The sequence below is a fragment of the Pyxicephalus adspersus genome, chromosome 9, assembly GCF_032062135.1.
Source record: "Pyxicephalus adspersus chromosome 9, UCB_Pads_2.0, whole genome shotgun sequence".
Classification (NCBI taxonomy): Eukaryota; Metazoa; Chordata; class Amphibia; order Anura; family Pyxicephalidae; genus Pyxicephalus; species Pyxicephalus adspersus.
In genome coordinates, this window is record NC_092866.1 from 44,860,124 (window position 1) to 44,883,806 (window position 23,683).

Sequence of the window (23,683 nt, forward strand, 5' to 3'; positions counted from 1 at the left end):
GAGTGTCTTATTTTAATTATTTTTTTAAAAATCGGGGGTGGCTTACTTAATGGGGATGTCCTAAAATCGGGGAAACACGGTAGGGTGATTATATCATTTTAGTAAGCAGATCCTCCCACTTAGTATTCACCATTTAAAATCTACAGGTAAGGATCAGGCAAAACAAAGATTTAAAATAATGGATACAATTTATTTTAATGCAAGGACGTATGTAACGGGAAATGTTATTTTCTTAACAAAACCAGTTCAAGCAAGGAGCAAATCAGAATATTGTCTTTATATAAAAGAGAAATTAAATGGACAAATAAACATAATGTTTAAATAATCACATTAAACCATAGTGACTCTTTCTGTAGTCTCATTTTCACATGCTCATTAGGTTTACAAAATGGAGACAGACAAAAACATATTTGTGTACATGACTGGGACTTTAAACAGCCTAATATTTTTACAGAGCATGATCTGGCACTGAAAAAAATATAGCAGGCATCCTCCACAGTTTCCTGATTGGCACTGAGCAGTAACATACAGCTGAGTTAGGCTGATGGAGCTTTAAAAGTAGTGTTTGGTGAACAAAAAAAGGAAACAAAATCGTACAGCTACATTTTCTTGAAACGCACATCCATAGCAAACATACTAACTACAAAGCAGGGAGTTTAATTACTGATGCATTACAAGATGCTCAGACACAGTCTTTTAGTGCCACTTGAACTCTGCAATAGGCAGGTAAGCTAGTTTTATATAAAACATTCTATGTTTTAGAGGCATCAAGGAGAATGTTCAAGAATTAGCAGCAGCCATGTTCTAGGATCACCAGATTACAGACATAATGTTATTATTAATAATATAATTATTAATAATAAAAAGTATTTATATAGCACCAACATATTACAGAATGTTGTACATTAAATAAGGGTTGTAATACAGATACCTACAGAAAGTGACAGAGTAGGAGAGGACCCTACCCAGAAGAGTTTACAATCTATAAGGTAGGGGAAGTAGCACACAATAGGAGAGGGGAATTGGTAATTTTGTAGCAGTGTATCATTATTCTCTAAAGCTGTGTACACACTTCCAATTTTTGTCGTTGGAAAGGATCTTTCACGATCCTTTCCAACAACAAGGGAGTGCACGATGCATGAACGGTGCTGTACATACAGCACCGTTCATGCTCTATGGAGAGGGGAGGGGGAGAGCGACGGAGCGGCACCCTGCTGCGCGCTCTCCCCTTCACTTTCATTACTATCGGCTGTCGTCCATCGTCCGTGGATCCGGCACGTCGGTCGTCCGGACGATGGACGACACCGACTGTACACAGGGCAGATTTTCGCCCGATAATTGGCCGATGCCGATTATCGGGCGATAAAAATCTGACGTGTGTACGTAGCTTTACTCTAACTCTATTGCTACACTGCTTTGGATATGTAAAAATTATTATTAGGAAACATTAAATATCTTAACAGCTATAAAATATATACATAACTTTACCCTTTGAGTATGATCAAGGTCATTACCCCCCAATGTCATAAAATATCTGTCAGTCTGTCCTTCTGTTATCTCAAAATATTAAAATAAGCATATTGAACTATGGGTATAGATGTATGAAGCCAGTCAGCATCCTACCTAGCATTTGCAAGGCCCTAAATTTTTGCAAAAGCTTATTATCTCTGTAGACACCGGCTTAGGTAAAGATTGTGCTGGCACCTTGAAAATAGATGATAATATTATGCTGTGCAGCAAGTCAGAGATAATCACTTCAGCTGACACAAAGATATGTTACCAAGCTCAAACATACTTCACTGAACATGTTAGTGGTTCCTGCACTTCTGAATGACACAGCGTGACAGCAGCCATTGCAATCTGTCACACAGGTTGTGATAAATTGTAGTGACAAAGGGCTCTAGGTACCAGCCAATAAATACGGACCTAAAGAGAAGAACACCCTGGCTATTGTATGCAAAAAAATGATTTACTTTTATCTAATTTGTACCCTGACTTTACGACTTTATCTGTTATTTAAGTGCTCCTTTAAGAGTTTAGCTAATCTCAAATCATTCTGAGAGGGCAGAAACGAATGACAGTATAACTGTCCCAAGCAGATAATACATTTCCTCTAAAAAGAATCTTGCAATGACATCTCTACGAGCTGTGAAATAAAACACCACTAAAGCTCGAGTTCCAAGAGCACACGCATATCGAAGACTAAAAATAAAATATAACAATTCTACCAGAATGCCGCCAACACCTAAGTTAAATATGGTGCTAGGTGGGGGTGAAGGGGTTCTGTTCAAGGCAAGCATAGAATTAGTGATCTTAGTTAGCAGTTTTAGCTCTAAACTTAAAACTGAGAAGGAAGAAGTTACAAATGATGGATACAGGTAGTAAAGACAAGGAGAGAATGGGAAAAGAGAGATGGGGAAAGGAGGATTCAATAACACTGGCTTACATATTTAAAGATTATAGTAAATTTCACAATGAGATTGGTCTCGATGTTGGCTCTGGAGCTTATCCTCATGTCAACAGATATGGAAGTAACAAATCTCTGATACTGGAGGTGCTTCCTTCATGCAAACGTTCAGGTCAGGGTGTTTTTACCTTTTTTATCTATTGCTGTGTATGATACATTGCACTGCCCTGTGAGCTCTTCACATGTAGGCTATTTAGCTTGATTAGCTTTTTTTTGTCTGTGTTAATGGTTAGATTGTTATGTTTTGTCTGTTATATATGATATGATATGTTAGGCTTGTCTGCTGTGCTGTACATTAAATTGTCCTGAAAACTGAACTACAAATGTTTACATACACAAATATGTAATATATAAAACTTGGAATACTAATGACAGCTGTGATTTCTATGGAGTGTTGTAGATGTAATTATCCTGATCTGTGAAGACTAAAACCTATTAGGAACTTTAAATACTCCTGACCACTGTATTGTATATGCTGTGCTGTATATACTTTTAACTATTGCACAGTATAAACAAAGAAACAAAATCTTTTCAAGATCACATCCAGGCATCTGCAACTTTACCCATATCAATCAATCAACATATATATGTGTGTGTGTGTGTGTGTGTGGTTGATGCATTTAACACTAAATTGCTTACTTTAAATGCACTTCAGTGTGAAACTCATCAAGGCACTCTGTGATAAGTGCTGATATATGTCAATAAGCTCTCTGAAGTTTGGAATGGTGCAGTTGTCATATGTATGTAATGCACAGCGCATTCTTCAGTTTAAATTGTGTTTAAAGTGTGTCTTTTCAAATGAGTAAAAAGGTTTGGTTCTTGGGTGGATGTTGGGCAGTTTCCTAGAGGTTATTTTGTTTTCAATGCTATCTAACCATTGCATTCTGAATGTTATGTTGTGTTACATACCTTTGACACTATGATGTTGTATGTAATATGGTTCTAGCCTCTCACACTAAATGCAGTGCTACAAGTAACATACAGTATTACACAATATATGATACATTTATGTTTTTCTCAAAGTGTTCATTGTCCTAGCAACTTGCGGTTGCTAAGTAGGTACCATGAGTTTTAATTATGTTATTCTTAATTAGGTAGGCTTATAAAACATGGTAGTTCTATGTTCACATTCAAAGGGTTATGTGAACCTGGAATACTTGTAATATAGTTCACATGCATGCCTATATTTTGGGTATAACGGGGCTGATTTTTAAAGCTCTCCAAGGCTGGAGAGCATACACTTTCATCAGTGAACCTGGGTGATCCAGCAAACCTGGAATGGATCTGGTCCAGGACTAAAAACATTTGCTAACAAATAGCAAATGACTTATGAAATCTAGTTCAGGTTTGCTGGATCTCCCAGATTCACTGACCAAAGTGCATATTCTCCAGCCTTGAAGAGCTTTAATAAATTAGGTGCAATGTTTGATGATGTTCATGCCAGGTTAACATAACTCTTGAATAGGTGCGTGGGAGTTCATTCATTCCTGTCACACACCAGGGAAAGGGGATTGCCAGGTTTCCCTGGCAGCCAATGCTGGGCTGTGCATGTGCATTTGACAGCTGGATGGGGATCAGGCAGGTTGGAACAGTTTTTGCAGAAGGCACAAAACCTGTCCCTTTCTGCAACAACCACCTACCTGAATTGCCCATGTTAAAAGGTGGACTTTTAACACTTTCAGTAAAATGAAAACAGTTTACTCTCCTTTATCTAACTCCAAAATGGTTTTCAGGCAACTCCCATTTCTCAATAATTCTGCAAGATTAAAAGATTACATAACTAAGGACATTCATTAATTTCCACTTGCTCTTCTTACGACCTTTGTCATATCACTTCAATCTTCAATGTTGTTTAATAGAGGTCATCTCTACGCTCAGTTCATATACATGTTTCTCTGGAAATTGTATTTATAAAACAAAATGAAATGGGATCTGTGGAAACATGTATACCCTCATATTCATGCATGTATGCGTTGGTACATAAATCAGGTGCACAGTTGATGAACAAATGTGCAGGTAGACTACTATATCTGACAAAAGCTTTGTAACTTTAGTTTGTCAATCTTTTGGTTTACATACATTTGCCATATATGTTTGGTTTTCTTTTTCTAAAAGCTCCAGTAAAAAAATGTTTTTTTAAATCTATACTTAACACTGGATATAGATATAAGGTTAAACCACAAGAATATTGTAAGGGCTTTTTTTGTGACAGATGACCTTTAAATCAGGTCTCACAGAGCAAAGGTTTTAAAATAAATCAAGGGTTGGATGAATAAAGGGCTCAATATTCTTCATGCCAATAGATATTTATATGGCTGTTTGGCAAAAGGTGTTCCACTGACTAAGGTGTTTTATTGATTTTTTTATTTGACCAAAACACGACAAACTGGTACATTTTCAAATTAAACTACAAATGGTCATTTTAATACATTACAAAATATGGTTCACTGTTGTCAACATCAGGGACCCGCTCTGAGAAAAAGCATGTTATTCATATGATATTTACTGATTTTGCCTAATATAACTAGCCTAAACTGGCAAAAAGAAGCCCTACTAAGAAACAGTGTCTGTCACTAAAGGGTTTCTAACTGAGGGACCTGGCAATGAGGGATGTGGAATAGGGGCTGTCATTAAAGTGAACTAAAGATCCACTTTCAAAATTGGCAACCAGGCCTATTTTGCCTAAACTTAAACGTGTGGTTCATTCCATATCATCTATCCTTCTTTGAAAGTGAAAGTGTCAAATGAAACAACCAGAGGCCAATTTTCCAAAATATACCAAGCAATGTCTACAACTCTGAACAAACTGTCTTGTATGAGTCTGATTTGTGCTTGGACCTAGGTTAGGAACTGTGTGAAAATTCTCGACCACAATCTACAATCTCATTGTTTCTATTATTTGGGTCAGCATTCTGAGTCACCTGTAAGCACCTTGTTCAATAAAATGAACACATCCACTCCTAGACATCCCTCATGTTTACTTTAGCATATACACTAGTAGCTTGCATTACTATAACCCAAGTTTGGAAGCTGAGTGGGGTGTCTCAAGTTAGTTTTGCATAGGGGTCCACTGTTGGATCCTCCACTGACCTTTTATCATTTTATTTCTCTTCCATCTTCACATTGATGAATATTCTTTATACACTCCCAGTGCATATTATGTGTCTCTGTATTCCCTTTGGTACGTTTCATCTCCTGTATTCAGTGAATTTACCCTTTTTGGAAAGTCTTATATCAGTCAGTCATTTTAACCTATGTATCTTTTTTTAAATTTAAAGTTTTGTAGAAGAATTCAATGAGACAGCACACAAATTGGCACACTGCACAGCAAGCATAACAATCAGCAGTCGTGAGTCAAGTTTCAAACGAAAGATAACAATAATTCAATTTCCAAAGAAAGTTAAACTGGCTGACTCAGATCTAGTTCCATCCTAAACGTGGCCTGTAGTTATTACTATACTACTATTCTCAGTGAAAGCAAGTATTTTAACTTAGTTTTTTTTGGTAGGAGTAAAAGGAGGAGAGGGTGAAAAAGAAAAGAGGAAACACTGAAAATAAAATTATGAGGAAAAAAAAGAAGACACTTGTGGCAAAAGTAGTAGTGACCTCTTTGAGCCTGCAGAGAAAGCTGCTAGATAATCCACAAACTTAGGGAACGACATCCAGTAGTACCATCTCTTCAGTGTGGCTTCCTCTGTCCCTTTCAGGGCAGAAGAGAGTTCTTCCATCCGCTGAACCTAATTATTAACCCTACAAGTGAGCATCCAAAGGAACCCTAGACTGGTGCCAAAGTACAGGGATGCACACTCTTGCGGCATCAACCAAACAGATAAAAAGTGATATGCGGCTTATCTTGCAGCTGAAGCCACTGTGATGCAGGGGAAGGAACCCTGGTTGGAAAGGAGTTGGTAATTACATGTAAATTTTGAAATTATGCAATGTGCTTCCACTGCACCTTTTAACTTTATTTATGCATTTTCCTATTGTTTTTTCACCTGTATTTCTTTCTGCCACATCCTATAATTCTCTGTGCCTTCTCTAACAATTCTGTTTGACTTTCCGGATTCACTACATCTTGTGCATTATTTTCTCTGTGTTCAGTGCTCCTGTCAGCATCTTTATTTCCATCCTCTTTGTCCTTACTAGCTAGGTGTTTTCTTTGCTGATCTATTTTTTTTTTAATTTTTTAATTTCTATCATCTTCCACATTGTCCTTTTGTATTCTCTGTGATTTATTTTAACCCTTATCTGTGTTTTTTTTTTTTTGCAAATTTTTGCATCTATCTGCCTTCCCCCCAGTCCCCTCCTTCCAACACCTGGTTTTATCGTGTCATGACTATCACGTTAATAGTCACCTTCTGCTTTTGTCTCCGCACCTCTTTCTCTGCCTCTCTGTCACTCCCTCTACAGCCCTGTGCTTCTCACACAGCCTGTCTTGTTCTTTTATTTCTAGGATCTGGGTTAGGTGCCTGGGGACCTACCGCTCTCCGATGCTCACTCTCACATTCGTTCTCTCTTGGTTTTTACAAATTAAAATACAGTATATTCCAGCTTTGGACCACAGAGAGCTGACTACTGAGGGCAACAAAGGGATTCTTGTTGCATAAGATCAGAAATAGCCCCACTTCAACACTAAATCAGTAAATATTTATAGATTACAACAAATGGAACATCCTGTAGTCTAGGCATCATCAAAATAATGGATGAACATAATTTTCTTGCCATGTGTCAAAACAGCTGCTCTTGGCTACACTGGTTTCAGAATCCCACATACTATAGTTGCCTCTTCCCCACCTCCTTCCAGTTTCTTATATGACTTTTTAAACTCCAGTGTCACTGGAAAGATGGATTAGTACAGATAATAGAGCAAAGGAACCAACGTTTCTCTCTCCTTTCTGAATGACACTTCACTACAAAGATTTCCATAATTTAAAACAATAAATATTAACACTGCAGCACGTTAACTGCACATGAAGCATTCTAAGATTTTATCTATATATATATATATATAGATATATATATATATATATATATATATATATAGATATATATATATGTACATGATGCAAAACCCCCGCTTCAACATGTCCTACAGGTGCTGTTTTGGACTGCAATCTGCTGACTGTGGAGGTCATTCAGGTACAGAGAACTTATTGTCATGTTCCAGAAACACAGAAACCAGCTAAAATGGTTTAACTTTTTCACATGGTGTGTTATCCTCCTGGAATTAGCCATCGGAAAATGGTTACACTGCTAAAGGGGATGTGCATGGTCAGCAACAATAAGGTGGGCTGAGGCATTTAAATGATGCTCAATTGGTACTAAGGGGCCCAAAGTGAAGAGAAAATATGTTATACAACATTACAAAACCACCACCATTACCAGCCTTAATTGTTGATACAAGGTCGAGATGGATCCATGCTTTCATGTTGTTGCTGCTAAATTCTGATCCTACCATCCAACTATCATATCATCATACCAGATGTTTATCCAATCTTCTGTCAAACAATTTTAGCAAGCCTGTGCGAGCCAGAGCCTCAGGAGCCTGTTCTTTGCTGACAAGAGTGGCAACCAGTGTAACCTCCTACTACTGTAGCCCATCTGCTTCAGGATTCAGTGTGTTGTATGTCCACAGATATGCTTCTCTCGAGAATCAATAAGGCATTTTCCTCCAGAGAACTTTTGGTCACTGGATATTTTATTTCCATTATATGACCATTCTCTGTAAACCCCAGAGATATGAAAATCCCAGCAGATCAGCAGTTTATGAAATACTGGCACCAAAAGCTAACAGGTGCACCTGTTGTGGCTGGGGATACCTTGTAAATGTAAAAAACACAATTCCCCCTTTTAACATACCTTAGTACTGATAGTAACTATTAGGCATAGCTAGGTCATATCCTGTTCAGAAGGAGCTGTACATGTGAGAAAAAAAGGGATTTTGTTGCCTACAGATAAGGTTATCTAGATACAGGCCTAGTTTGTTTACTCAGCAATTAGAAGCTTATCTTCTGCTATCCATACATCATATAAAAGCTTTACAATGCAAAGTGATTATGACACACTTTCAGTTAGCACAAGCTTCATGGGAGAGTGAAAGTAAGCCAGTTTAAACATTTTAAATACTTATTTGTAAAAAGAATTCTGCTCCTAGAGGTCATATCAGAGTGGACAATCTATTGGGGAAAAGGGCAAAATTCAACTGCCTTAAAAGTCTCTCAGTTTGCTTCTTTGATGAAAACAGCCTGTTCTTAGTTCATTGATTCACCAGCAGGCTCTTTTTTCGTTTTTTTGTCCATAATTCCATGTAGAAACATTGTGTCCCAAAGGAAATCCTCTGTGAAAATCATTGAGAAAATAAATTAATTTGTAAATTATATTTTGCATTGGTTTGTTTTGCCAATTTCTTGTTTCATTATTCTTCAGGCCTATTGTGTTATTTTTGTTATATTTTGTTTTTCTTTATATTGAATACACGTTCACTTATACAATATTTCTATCTCCTTATAAATTCAACAGTATCATCTAATGCATACGCACTACCATCACACATAAAGAACACCTGCTGCAGAATATACAAGATATGTTATCCTTTCTACTGAGGCACAGACTTCAGTTTGGCATGAGCGAGTCTGGTGATGACAAGGGAATATTCTCCCTTGATAGTAATAGTAGGAAATATAGGTCCTAACAGCTGGGTCCAGGGACAGATGATAACTCTCGGTTGAGGAACAACATTGCATATAGAGGTTAATACATTTTCAGTTGTCACTTTTAATCAAGAATGTAATCCATAAGGCCATAAAATAATATATTTAGTGTAAGCCTATATTATGTCTTAGTCTACCCTCCAAAGAGTTAATAGACATGTCTTTATCAGTTCAGTACAGAGTTTAACAAATGAAGAATCCCCCTCCTATTGTGTAAGACTTCCTCCACCTCCTAGATTGTAAGCTCTTCTGGGCAGGGTCCTCTTTTCTTCCTGTGCCACTGTCTGTAACTGTCTATCATTTGCTACCCATATTTAATGTACAACGCTGCGTAATGTTGGCGCTAAATAAATCCTTTTTATTATTATTATTATTATTATTAATAATAATAATAATAATAATAATAATAGTGAAGTACCAGAGAACAGTTTAATGAAACCACATACTTAAATAAAAAGAATCCTTTTTATTATTATTATTATTATTATTATTAATAATAATAATAATAATAATAATGAAGTACCAAAGAACAGTTTAATGAAACCACAAACATTAGAAAAAGTGTTAAGCTTCTTAATAGACAAACTGGTCTGCAGCTTTAAAAGACTGAAATATTGCACTGTACGATTTGTGTATCAGAAAACCACGGGGACACCTTTACCAGCTGCTTTACCTCTTGTGGCCGGTGCTACTTAATCGGCTACTCATGTTGAAGTGGACAAGTGGGCGTTTATGTCCCTTTAACCGTTGTTTATTTTTAGCTAGTGGGTGTGTTTGAGGCAGATCTCTCTGCACGGAAGGAATTCTCTGCGCAAACAGCCAATGTAAGCAGCAGAATCACAAACTGTAATTATTCTACCTGTATTACCAAGGATTTATATTTCCAGATGCATGCCACAATGTAGAAGACGATTTTACGTCACTTAACATGTCTACATGTTGCATAGGATCACAGATTTTTACTTTACTAAACAATTGCAGCTATGTTAACTGCTTTGTAGCAATGCTGAAGGATTGCACAAATGGCAAAAAACACAATATATAGTCATTTTATTTCCAATGGAATTGCCAAACTTGAGTTCTGTGCTGAGACAACGGCTATGTATATGCACATAGGAAAAAGTAACTGCATGATAGGATTTAAGGGAACATTTGTAGGATGCAACAGGTCAAGGTTTATTACAACTTTTAAAAAGAACAAAAAACAAATAAAAAAGAATAAAAAAAACATAACAAAGAAAGCAATCAGGGACAATGTATATTTTCTTTACATTTGAAAAAAATCCTTTGAACACTCAACACTAAAAATGTATCCTAATCTAGTATCTCTTAAATCTGCTTTTCCCCACCACTATATTTGACCCAAGTGACCCTAAATGTCTACAGTCAAGAATCTTGATATTTTCTGTTCAATAACACTAATTCACAACATTCTATTACAGACTCAATTTTTAAGCAGTTAGGTACAATTAGTTTTGTCAAAATCACAACATTCATTTGCTTTCCTGGCAACCTAAGAGAACCACCAGTGTATTAAACAATAACTGTATTGTCTTGCCAGTGCACTACTCAACCCTACTGCTACTTTGCTTTTTTATTTCTTCTACAATAAAATACTGTTTTTTAATTGAGGTTGAGAGGTCCAAGTTTTAGGCAGCAACACTCAGTAATATGTGTCCATTCAGCATATTGTACTACAGAGATACAGGTCTGAATAATTAATTTTTATATTTCTCTTTTAGGCTAGGTTCAGATCCACAATGGGGTCAGGCATTCCTTGCGCGGGTCCTGCCATCCGGCACCTTGCAGTGGTTCCTAAGGAATCAGCATTTGAATATTTTAATGTAAACATAAGAAGAAAGTGCTGAACGTGGGATGTAGCATCCCACCTGAAGAAGCAGCTCAGAGGCATGAAGAGGCATGAAGGTGTTAGCTGCACAGCAACCTCACCACCAGTCTGAACATGGGCTAAGAATATTTCTCTGAATTACCTTCAACATCTAAATATAGGAAAGTAGATATAGGAGATCTAGCTGTTCCCCTACATTACCTACTATCAGTAGACTTTTACTTCTATGTGTCTATGAAAGTTCTAATTTATCCAGGTCATTGTATAACTAGTAGCTTTCCAAGCTGCTTCAACAATTCTACCAGTATAGGAAATGCCCCAGCTTTTATATGCTCCCAGGATAAACACCATAATCCATTCTCTATGGAATGTGACACTGCAGGTGGTGATTGTCCAAGAATACAGGGTGCGAGAATTGTTGAACCACCCAGTTCTATTCTCATAATCCCATCCTTGGTGTCAAGAAGTCTGCATGGGTGTTAAACCTTTCAATTACATAGCTGAAAATTGTTTTCAAAACACTAAGGCAGAGATGTTAAAATACCCTTATAGGTGAAAGGCAAATGATGTTGAAGGTCCCCACCCCGTTCAGATAATATAGTTCTAATCTGATGTAGGCATGAAAGAGGCCATCTATGTCAAATTAGAACAACTATCTCTAAACAGAGGTACGGATATGGTAGAACTGATGAAGCAGCTTGGAAGACAGCAAAATATCATTACCATTACAAAAGCAAGTCCAGATGAATGTGACTAGAAACTACTGGATATTACTTCTATTTATAAAATAAAGTTGCACAACTTTGTGATGGTTATAAATTAAACAAACTATTTTATATACATTCACAGAAAATGTGTTCCCAAGACCCACCTCTCCTAGAAGACAGGAGCTCTTTCAATACAAATATGTTTTACTTAGGGAAATCCAAGTAATCATAACAGAAAACAACCATTTTTATTATATTCCATTCTCTTAACACGCTCATCAAATACATTTTCAGCCTAAAGTGGAAAAACATATAATGCAGTAGAAGAGTTTTTAACATTTCAGAATGATGTGTTTGGAAAAACTTCCCTGGTTGCATAAAAGTAAAAGATATAAATTATACACACAAATTCCACAAAAAGAGTTATGAATTATGAATCTTTTAACTAATGCAAAAAAGAAAAAGAAACAAACATGAATGATTCAGGGGCAAAGCTCGGCCATGGGCCAAGTTGCCATGCCATTAGATTATAGAGACAGCAAGTTTGACCTTTACAAACCATCAACAAGTCTGTGCTTTGGCTATTAAAAGTGTCACTATTTTAATATTATCAAAAATATCACACATTTTTATTAAATCACTAGTTTTGAGTGCCACTATCTTGGCAGTGTTGCATGTCAGTATACATTTCGGTAATATTTCATTCCTGCGTGTTCCTTTGATATAATGTTCCACTAAACTAAACAAAAATGTAGGGAAAAAATACTTACCTTTCCCCTGCTTTCCATGCCCCCTTTCTGATAAACTCCCAGGTCTGTCTTAACAATTAGGGATAGTTTCAAGTTGGAGACATCTTTTTACTCATACTTCTTGTATTGGAAAAATGCCTGACCTATAAACTAACTGTGTGTTATCTGTTTTAGGCCTGTCATGTTTAGTTGTTACTTTTGTAAGTAGAAAACCTGAATCCTCTGCTCATACATCATTACATTGTTACTGGTTTCCTCTAGAAAGTCCAATGCAATTGTCTGCACTTAACATACATGGTAGAGTTTAGACATTTAAACCTCCTAAAGACCATTTTAAATCCTTGGGGTTCAACCTATCAATTGATCCCAATATACCTGCTTGATTTATCTTTTTTTAAAACACAACACAAGACGGAAATTTAAGTTGAGCATGCACAAAGCCAGCATCTATGGATGCGTTTTTTTTAAAAATGAAGTCTAAAAAACCTGCAGGTGACTAATCTCAGTGAACCCTGATAACTGCTAAAATATTATTGTGGGTGGTAAAGACTCTTTTATTCAACAGTAAATCTATCATCAATCGGCAAGAAAAGCCTTAGACACTAAGAGATTTTTCCAAAAAGCTAGAAAATATGTCACATGCAAAGATGTGTGGTAGTAAGCACAGTGATGCTACAGCAGGGCTCATTATCAAACTAGAATCATGTCAAATTTCTGAAAGCAGAAAGTGCCAGATATAGACCTATATGATGGAAATGTTCTATTTTCTCTTCTATTCTACTTTCAAAAGCAGACTAAACCATAACTGCAATATCAACGAAACAATAGGGATACAGAAGAAACTGGTCAATAAATGAAGCAACAAGAGACTGATATATCCAATTATAGAGATAATATAGAGGTATGAAATCAATTATTTAGAGTAATTATATAGATTGCAAGTACATGTAACATAAAGAATATATATGGTAGCAGAGGGAGAGTATTACAATCTAGGAAAGGACCAACATCTTTTATATGAAGTTGTTATATGAGGAAGTAAATGGAATGATGATATATAATAAGTAATTTTCTGGGTCATTCATAGGGTTTGCACTAGAAAACATAACATATAACAAGGTCAGTTCAGAAAGTGGAAATATTGAGAATAATTGTTGGATCTTTAAGCCACTATTTGCCATATCATCATGATTCTTGTATTACCTATAGGAAGCTAAAGGCCATTCTAGACTTGGCGGGGTTAACAATAAAAGAAAAGTGAAATGACATTTGGGAACGCTGTCACTGTGAGTGCACTTTAATCACTGGAAATTGTAGCAGTAATTAAGTATTTAATTTCAGGTTCCAGGCGGTTTTATAGGAGCCTTAACAGCTTTAACTATTGATCACCCATCCTGATGCCTCAAGGGTTTAGTCACATTGATAAGCAGAGCAGTTTTGAACGACATCAAAAGGTCTGAAAAGTTCTATGAACATCAGTCCATGACAAGATATAAAGGCTGTCCAGGAAAAACTTCTATAGTACAATGTAACTTCCCATTAACATAGCCATATCATTCAGGATATCACACTTTAAGAATGATAGAACAACCTGTACCTAGCCTTCATTTAAATTTGTACATTTTACAGTGCCCTGATGCTTGTTAGACTTTATTTAAAGTATAAAGTTTCAGCAATGGCTAAATTATTATAACCTGTCATTGTGAGCTATTTAAATTGATAGGATTTCATTAGGTTAAAATATATAGAAAAACAATATTTAAAAAATGCACAAACCTATAAGGATCAATCAGAAATCAACATGTACGCCATCCTAAGTAAAAGCAAAATCTATTACTTAAAAGGTTGTAGATGTGAGAATAAATCACTCACCTGTGAAATAGAAGAAAGTATTTGAACCATAAATCTTTTGTTTCTTAAACAATACAGAATCAGCTGTAATTCTATCATCTGTAAATCTATCATCTTCAACTTTTCTGTTGTAATGCCTATTGACCCGTTTATCTGTTCTATATACAGAGCTTCTTCATAATAAATCTTCCGCTCTACAAAACCATTCCACATACTATATACAATGGATGCATATACAAACATATCTCTTTGTTCTATAACTGTTCCATACATATCGTCTCCTAACAGTTCAAATAAATCCATTCTATTGTTCAGCTACTATTCATTTATTCTGTGCTTTACAGAACTGTTCCATACTTATCCATCATATGCATATACTCTGTCTCCATTTACACAGCTTACCTAATTTTCTGTTTTAACTTTGACTTTCTTAGTATACCTTGTCAAGCAGCTCCATATAACTGCTCCCTACAGAGTAAAAGAAACACATATTGTGGAATAGCTACTCTTCTAGTTTCAGAGATAAAGCAGTATCAACTGTTTCCTGTAATCATCACTAAAATATCGTTGGTGTGTGTCTTTGAAAGAATATCTTCAGAAGAATAAAATACTTAAAAATCGCAAAAGAACTCAACACTACATCGATGCTATGTGGTCCATTCTCTACCATTAGCTCCTAGTTTTTCCGCACATTCCCAGCTGCCCTTGTTCACTTGTTAGATAGAATAAATTATTCCTAACACAATGAAGGGTGAAGAGGTGGGAAGAATCAATCCCACCAGAAAAAGCATACCATGAAACTGTAAAAAAATGGTCTCAGGTAGTTATGAATGCTAGAAATAAACAACACAACAATGGGTACTGAGGAATACAGAAGGCAGTGCAGCTAGGTCAAGGAGGAACAGGTACATTGGATAAAACCGTTGATTGCATAAATATGGAAGAGGAAATGTTGCATAATTAGGTAAGATTCTAAGTATGTCCAATCTTGTACAATGTTAGTAAGGTGTCTGAAGCAGCCACAGGATGAAAGATCAGGGGGTAAACAGAGGTCAAGCCCAAACATTCATTAAAATATAAATGTAAAATGTTAACAGGAAGAAAAGTACATTATATAATGTTAACAATCAGAATAACAAGTGGAAGGATGATTATCTAATATAGGTCAAAATAATTAGTAAGTAAAAAAAGCAACAAGAAAGAAAGAGCAAGCACACAGTAGGTAAATGTTGTATGAAATATGTGTTTAAAGGTGTCAAAGAAAATCATCTGGGTCAGGGATGGGTGTCAGTGAATCTCTGATCTCATAACCTGTTGGCAGAGAATGCCAGTGAAAAAGTCCGACATCCTTCTGCTTGTCACTTTTCTACAGCCCAGGCTTTGCACCTTAAAGAAGCTGCCATAAATATTGTGGTGAAGTCAATCAGGTTAGATTAGGATGGCTATGTACGATCTGTATGAACTCACCAGACAGGTTTACCACTTATTTTGACACATGAGCGGTGTCATATTGAAACAGAACCTCATTTCTGTGCAGAGTGACAACTCCTAACACACACACACAACTGAAACAAATATAACAGCAGGTGATTATTTGACAACTATGGTCATTGCCAATCTGACAGCACAGACCATACACCTTGCTCTTCATACAAGGGCAGCGCTATACAGAGTGCAGTAGGTGCAGATCTCATAGGGGTGAACAGGGGTACCGGGCATCCACCTGTGAGAGCAGGCAGAGCCAAGGAAGGACGCATGGGCAGAGCAGGCGGATGTTAGGTGTGCCCCCTTCACATATCATTGCCAAGGCTCCTTTTCCAAGCAGCAGCACATCACAAGGACGACGCTCTGCCCATAGGGAGCTGCAGAGGAAAACAAGCAGAGCTCTTACCTTTACTGGCGGAAACCTCTTGGTTAATGTGCATCTTCCTGACTGCCTCTGCTCCTCCGCGGATCTCTGTTCTCTCTTCACTTCCACTTATACGTCCCAGAAAAAAACAAAGCCTGAGAGGTGGGAACAGGAGGAGGGAGACAGGACTGCCACCTCTAGGTCTCCTCTATCCTTCACCCCAGAGAGGAGACCCCTGGTGCAGGGACGATGTATGCAGCAAGTGGCCCCGGGAGCTCCTGTGTGCAGCTTACAATGTTAATGAATGAGGATCTTCAGGAAGAAACCAACCTCTCTGCTACCTCTTCCTCTCTGTGTTTCTCCCTTCGCTGTGACTTGTTTTCTTTCTCTCTCACATCCACATGCTGCTGGCTGCTGGCAGAAGCAGAAACTGCACACACATATACATACACACACACACACACACACATATATATATACATATGTACACACACACATATATACATATGTACACACACATATACACACACACATATACACATATGTACACACACATATACATATGTACACACATATACACACACATATACATACACACACACACACATATATACATATGTACACACACATATGCACACACACATATGCGCACACACACACACATATACACTCTCACACACACACACATATACACAAACACACACATATGCTCTCACACATACATATACAGACACACACATATATACACACATATACACACACATACATATACACACACACACATATATATACACACACATACATATACACACACACACATATACACAAACACACACACCAAATGCTTCTCCTTGGCACCTGGAGCTCAGGCAGGAAGGTGTACAGGATCCAATTCTAATTACATATACGTGTGTCAGCTTACACTGTGAACAAAACGCATCCTTGTACAATTATGTTACTGCTGAAAAATTAAAGGCTTTCAAACTGCCGCTTTTGCCATTCACTGAAAAATCACTCAAGCAGTAGAAGGGTCATTGACACATTATGTAATGAAAATAAATACAGCCACGATTAGATAAATTGACACTTGCCATTATTTCCAGCACTGAAATGACACATATTAGACGCTCAGTACAAACAGAATGTGAGCTTTTTTGGTTATCTCTTTCCTTTGCCTCTTTCCCTTGCTTTTCTTTGTTAAGATGTTTTCATATTTTGCTGTTTATATCACTTAGATGATCTTACTTTACAAAGGTTAAAGAATCCTTTATATAACCATTCATGTGTGTACCATGCCAATAAATTGATTTTTCTGAACAATGATAATGTTATTTATTGGAAATGTATTTTTTAGATTGGATTGTAATTTGAGAGCCTAATATGCCAGAAGAAACATGTAGAGCCTAAATGGGGGTTTTATATACCGTGTATTCAAAGGACAGTGGTTGTTAGGACCTAGTACAGTTTCCTTTTTCTAGTAACCTTTCTGAAACCAGTTAAAAAATTGCTGATATTGTTTTGTAGCTCCAGTGCCACACTTGGCTGAATATTCATTACACGTACTGAAGCAAAAGTGTTTGGCCTATTGGCAGTGTTTAAAGAAAACCTGTACTCATTGTCACCTGGTCCCCTGTGGACTTGCTTGTGCCACCTGTACTTTATTAGTATCATGTGTTTTTCTATGGATATGCTGTGGCCCTGGAAAATTACATTTGATATAGGCGCTGCCATTTCACCAATCTTTTCACCCAGCTCGATATCAATATCTTTACAATGTAAAACCTGACAGATATCAGCTTAGGAACTGGATGATGTGAGGGGTCAACTGTTTGATATTTTACAAAAGTTCAGCTTTTCAAGATTTGCAGGGCATCAAATAGATAAAAGGCAAACACTTTTCAGTAAGATTGTTGCTTTCAAATATCAGAAAATGATCATTGTCAGGCTCAAAAAGGTGCACCTTGCTCCAATGTGATAAGCTTTGCTCAGTTGAGCTTGGCACAAGTGGAACAATTTACATTTTGCATTTTATTTAAAAAGAAAGCTTACCCTTGGTGAAAAGTGTATTAAACAACAGGCCAATCAGGGGTTGAAGAAGCTAAACTAATAGGGGAATCCCAACTGTCCTGTAAAAATAGTTTTTGATCTGTCTGTTCCCAGCCTAAACCCTGGATTAGTAAACTGACCACTTTTGTAAACTTTACATCAGCTGCATTGACAAAGTTTGTGGGATTCAGTGACCATGAACTTACACTCAGCTAATACTTGATTATCTGTCCTTTTGCAAATGAATGTAACTAGCAGCTAAGACGCTTCTGTTTACATTCACAAAGTGTAAAAGGTCCACAGCAGCAGCCTCTCACATTTATTAGAATACAGCAGGTTTTCCTACCTGTGTCCATCACACTTTTGTCAGCTGATCCACCTCTGGTTCTCTTTTCCCTCTAGATATATCCAGCTATCTTTTTCCTCTACTTGCCCACTAGTACAAACCAGAACTAACTACAGACATACTGCTGAATGCCCTCTCTTTTAGTATCTTCCAGACCACATTTCTTCTTTCTCAGATTCCCTTCCCTATCCATTTTATTTGTATGAATGGGTTTGCAGTAAATAAACCCATTCACACAATTAAAAGACAGGTGATATTAGGTTACTAATGACACTAGATTTCACAGTTTAGTAGTATTAAAAGGTTTGTTAAAAACACAAATCCATTTAAAAATGATTAAAAATAAAAACAAACGGTATTTAAAAATACATATAATAAATAACCCTATTATCTACCAGAACATCTTTTTTGCTCATACACATTTGTGCCTTGTAATTTGCCTAAAAACATATATTCAGATAGCAGAGAACCTGTATTACCAGATCAGCTTTAGGGAGACATCATGGTTCTATTAGACTCTTAATGTCACCCCTGCATTCTATTTAGTTACTTAAGCATGGAAACAGAAATCCATCTTTTCATATTCATAAATTACATTCACAAAAACTTTCCTATACAAGAGCTCAAAAAACAAATTTAAAGAAAATTTTGTTGTCCATAGCAGTTGGTTTCCAGATGATTTCAACACTATATCTTTTTTTTCCTATGGAAATGATCTCGTTTATCCCCTTTTGATCCAGAATTTATAACTGAATCTTGCAGCATCTGAAGTTATTTCCTTGCAGTTGACATTTTTATCAGGAAAGTCATCATTCCATTGTATATATAGACATTCCACGCAATCCACATTTTCAGAAAGATATTCACAGTTACAGGATAAAAAATAGATTTTAATTCAGAAAGAGACACTAGGGACACTATCCAATTGCAATCTTTGGTCCAGAATAACAAAATAAATATAGATAAAAAGAGTCCATATGGTGAATCATTCATGGCCATATGGTTTGATGAACTATAATTTATACAATCTTTGAGGTTTAAAATCACTATCAAACAACATGGCAAAATTTGTTTATTAAAGATAAAAGAAAAAAGGAGGCTTTTGCTGAATTACAAAGACAGCTGCATAAGATGAAAAATTGAAGTGAAATCTGTTCCAAACAATGTCAGCCAAGCCTTGTACTGGGGTGAACAGTCACAGCAGTGTGGATTATTAGGTATGGACTCAATGGGCCTGATTTATTAAAGCTCTCCAAGGCAGGAGAGGATACACTTTCATCAGTGAACCTGGGTGATCCAGCAAACCTATTTAATGTACAGCACTGTGTAATATGTTGGGGCTATATAAATCATGTATATTATTATTATTATTATTAATATTATTAATATTAATAATAATAATAATAACGTGGAATGGATCTGGTCTAAGATTGAAAACATTTGCTAACAAATAGCAAATTACTTTTAACAAAGGTGCAGGAGTGCAAAAAGTACATGCTATGAGGAATTATCCTTTTTTAATAGATGGAAAGCTGGATGGAATCCCAACAAAGAACTATTGACAAAAGTGACAAAGAATTACATGAATTATGTTCCTGGAGCATTTAGGTTTGTTTAAAGGTAACTTTTACTGAGTGGAACATGAGGGGTGTTTTCCTGACTTCTCATCCTACAAATGATGGTTTCCTGAGTAATATTGTGAATTGCTGATTTGGAATAAGCACTTTACAGTGAGTTTACACTGATATCCCTGTTCTGAATACTTGCCGGAGGTCAGCAATACACAGTACTGAAGCTACAGAGTCAGTATAGAAGCAATGGCAGCCTCCAATAATTTCTTAGGAAAGGTTCACAGAAGGAACCTTGGCGAATCTGTTATTGTCGAGATGTTACCAGCATGCTATATGCCTCCAAGTCGTAACAAAGGATTAGCTATGCAGGTCACAGCAAAGAACTAGAAAACATTACTAAACTGGTGCTATACTGTAAGTAGAGGACAGACTAAAAAATCAATGTAATCATAAAAATGTTTTAAAAATCACACCATGAATGTATTTATGTATGGTAAATTGGTTGACATTCTATTGATTATTGTTTTGAATGTTAGCAGTCATGCATTTGTGACCTAGGTTTTTATACCCCTGTAAAAGCAGTTTTCCTATATTCTCAGGTTAAAATACATTATTTTCAGATTATTTATGGGGAATATGATTTTGATTACAGCAAAACAAAACCCAGGTATACATTATAAAAGTTATTTTAAATATTTGTTATCCTGTTCTGATGTAATAAGCAATTTTTGTTTTACAGAGATCGGTAGATCAAGCTTCAAATTACCTATAGAACTGAATTACTCAACAGCACTAATTAATCTCTTGTTAGACAGCTCAGTTTAATGAGCCTAAGTTATTAAAGCTCTTCATTATTTAAATATATATATATATATATATATATATATATATATTATAAATATAAATTAATGGAGAGCCTTAATAAATCAGGCCCTTTCTTTAAAAATTAGGGCCAAAGTGTCGTTTAAAATACTAGCTTTGAGGTCAGTGTCTATTTCTGTGCTGACTTTTTAGCTAACCCATAGTGCTCTGAGAATACTTCTTATATATTAAATATGTATTTGGAAAACTAAGGCTGTAATACAAAAAGAAATATAACAAACTCGTTTTTTAGCTTCTGAATTAAAAAAAAAAACTAAAAAAATAAACCCAAAAGGAATCAAATTTTCGTTTATGATAAAACGAAACAAAAACCATTAACAAAAAGTGATATCTATTTAAAATGCTAATTTATAATGCCAAACTTTAAAGCACACTTTTAAGGCATCTGTACAAAGATATTAAACATGAACCCCTTTTCCATTTGCAATGGCTTTTGTGAACTGAAAGGTGAACAAACATAACAGAACTCAAACCAATCTGAAATTCTTTTCATTCCTTTTAGTCATTCCTGACTTCAGATGTGTCTGTATGCTTGATGTACCCGCAGTGTTCATCAAATTTTGTGGCAAACATATTTTTGCAAAAATGAAACATAAGCAAAAGAATCACGAATGCAGGCATGGCGCTCTCAGTACACTCAGGTGCATACAGACAAAACCAGCATATATATTTTTGGTGAAGAAGATTTTCCCTACTAGTAGGACACATACCGCTGGGGGCACTTCTGACCGGATCAAAGGGTATGTCTGCCTGTTAAAATAATTTAAAAATGACAGTGACAAGTCTTAGAAGCCTTATTAAAAACTTTTGGTTGTAGATATTTTATTTGTTGCATTATGTTAGGCGTACAGCTTGCAATTTTTTTCTAGTTTATTTTTGATCCATATTCTGATTGTAATTACAAATATTTACCTCAAGTGTTCCATGTACAATCCACTTGTGCTATATTCAATCAGTATTGCAATTGTTTTTACTGTTATCTGTGACTGAAATATCACTTGTGACACAAAAAGTGGTTTTGATTTCAATGTGATGGTCAATTAACCAGTAACTATACTATAAAGTTAATTATTTTTTGGAAGATTCAACCTTTTCCACTAATTATGTAATTAATCAATATTGTTACACAGTGGATGGCTTAAAATCATATGGGATTGTGAACAAGATTGGGTGTTAATTAGTCAACACAGACACTCAAACTGAACACAATATATATTTATTTTAATTATGCAGTGTAGGCCAAAGCCAAAGTACATACTTTTAGCATATGATAAAAAGAAGGAGAAAGCTGGCGTTTTTTAATAGCATGCCGTTAAAAAAAAAACACAGTTTTCTCTCTTTCTTTTTATTATATACTTCTATACGGGTTGACAACCATTTTAAACAATTGGAAGAAAGGATAGCTTTGTTATAAAATTTACACACTTTTAGCAGCTACATTAAAGTGTGAATGTTTATGAAATGAATTAACATAGAGCAATAATGCAAGTCTGCAAGTTCCTTACTGCAGAAAGGACCGTCTGTGTAGTTGAATTAGGTTTGCTGCATATTAGGTACACTGTGGTGCATTTGGTAACTAGCAGCTACAGATAAATGCATCTAATCTATACTCCACATGCTCTGCAAAAATCTTGGCATAGCTCTAATCTGCCAGGCCATTGTGAACCAGCCAAGATGATACCCGCAGAAGTAAAATCTGGAAATTACTTTACCATTTGGTGCAAAAACAATGTAAAGTAAGTAACACAATTGTTAGTCTTATACACTTCCGAGAGTTCTAGTGTTAACAATACAACTTTTGCTGCTGTTAAAAAAATTACAAGTGATGATAATAATAACAGTAACACAGAGCAGTAAATTGTACCTCAAAGGGAATTACCAATCTGCTAACCCATATCCTATACTAATAAGAAAATTTATGTTTAAAAAACCAGGTATCAGTAAAGCATTATTTACATAAATTACATTTCAATGTGTGTAAAGTTTTTTGATTCTTTCTAAAAATGTGATGACATTAAAGCTTTAGCTAAAGTTGCCCAGTGTTAACAAGGCGGTTTGACACAGACAACAATAAATAACTAATTTCTACCTCTAAACTATTTTAAACCAGAAGAAATTATGCTAAATTAAATTTAGATAGGAAAGCAAGTAATGAATTGAGGGATATAAAGCTGTTAGTCAGACATTTAACATACATTCAATGCAGGTGAATCTTACCAATGCATTTGTTTTAAATAACAGGGATTTATTCATCTCCAGAGAATGTTTTGGTAAAAGTTCACTGATTTTTAAATATGCTGATTAGAAGAACAGGTAAAGTGTTAAAATATAGTAAATCAGAAAAAGTTAGGTGATAGACTGAAAGCCCCAATATAGTCCCACATGGCTTCCAATTAGCTTAGAGTGAGGTAAATTAAGTCAAACCAGATAATGTATTTATGTAAGACCCGGACGGGAGTGCATTTTTACAAAGTTGACATGGGTATCTGTTAGGTTACTACAAAACTTTTGAAATTTTGCAACCTGCTCCACAACCTTAATGTACTGCAGAATGAGTGAACTACATGTATTCAGAATAACTCAAAGGTTTATTTCCACTAACCATTAGTGTTAACAGTGTATTTTCATTACCCACCATTTTAAAAGGGTGCTTTTC

The 23,683-nt window shown here is 35.9% G+C and overlaps 1 protein-coding gene across 1 annotated transcript in view; it reads right to left on the minus strand.

The window, feature by feature from the left end:
• The window catches only part of SYT7 (synaptotagmin 7), a 251,363-nt gene extending 234,672 nt beyond the window's left edge, over positions 1 to 16,691 (minus strand). Inside the window, exon 1 of the mRNA XM_072421753.1 lies at positions 16,225 to 16,691. Within this exon, the coding sequence (XP_072277854.1) occupies positions 16,225 to 16,258 (34 nt within the window). The 5' untranslated portion in view covers positions 16,259 to 16,691. The remainder of the gene's footprint in view (positions 1 to 16,224) is intronic.
• Positions 16,692 to 23,683: the final 6,992 nt, after the last annotated feature.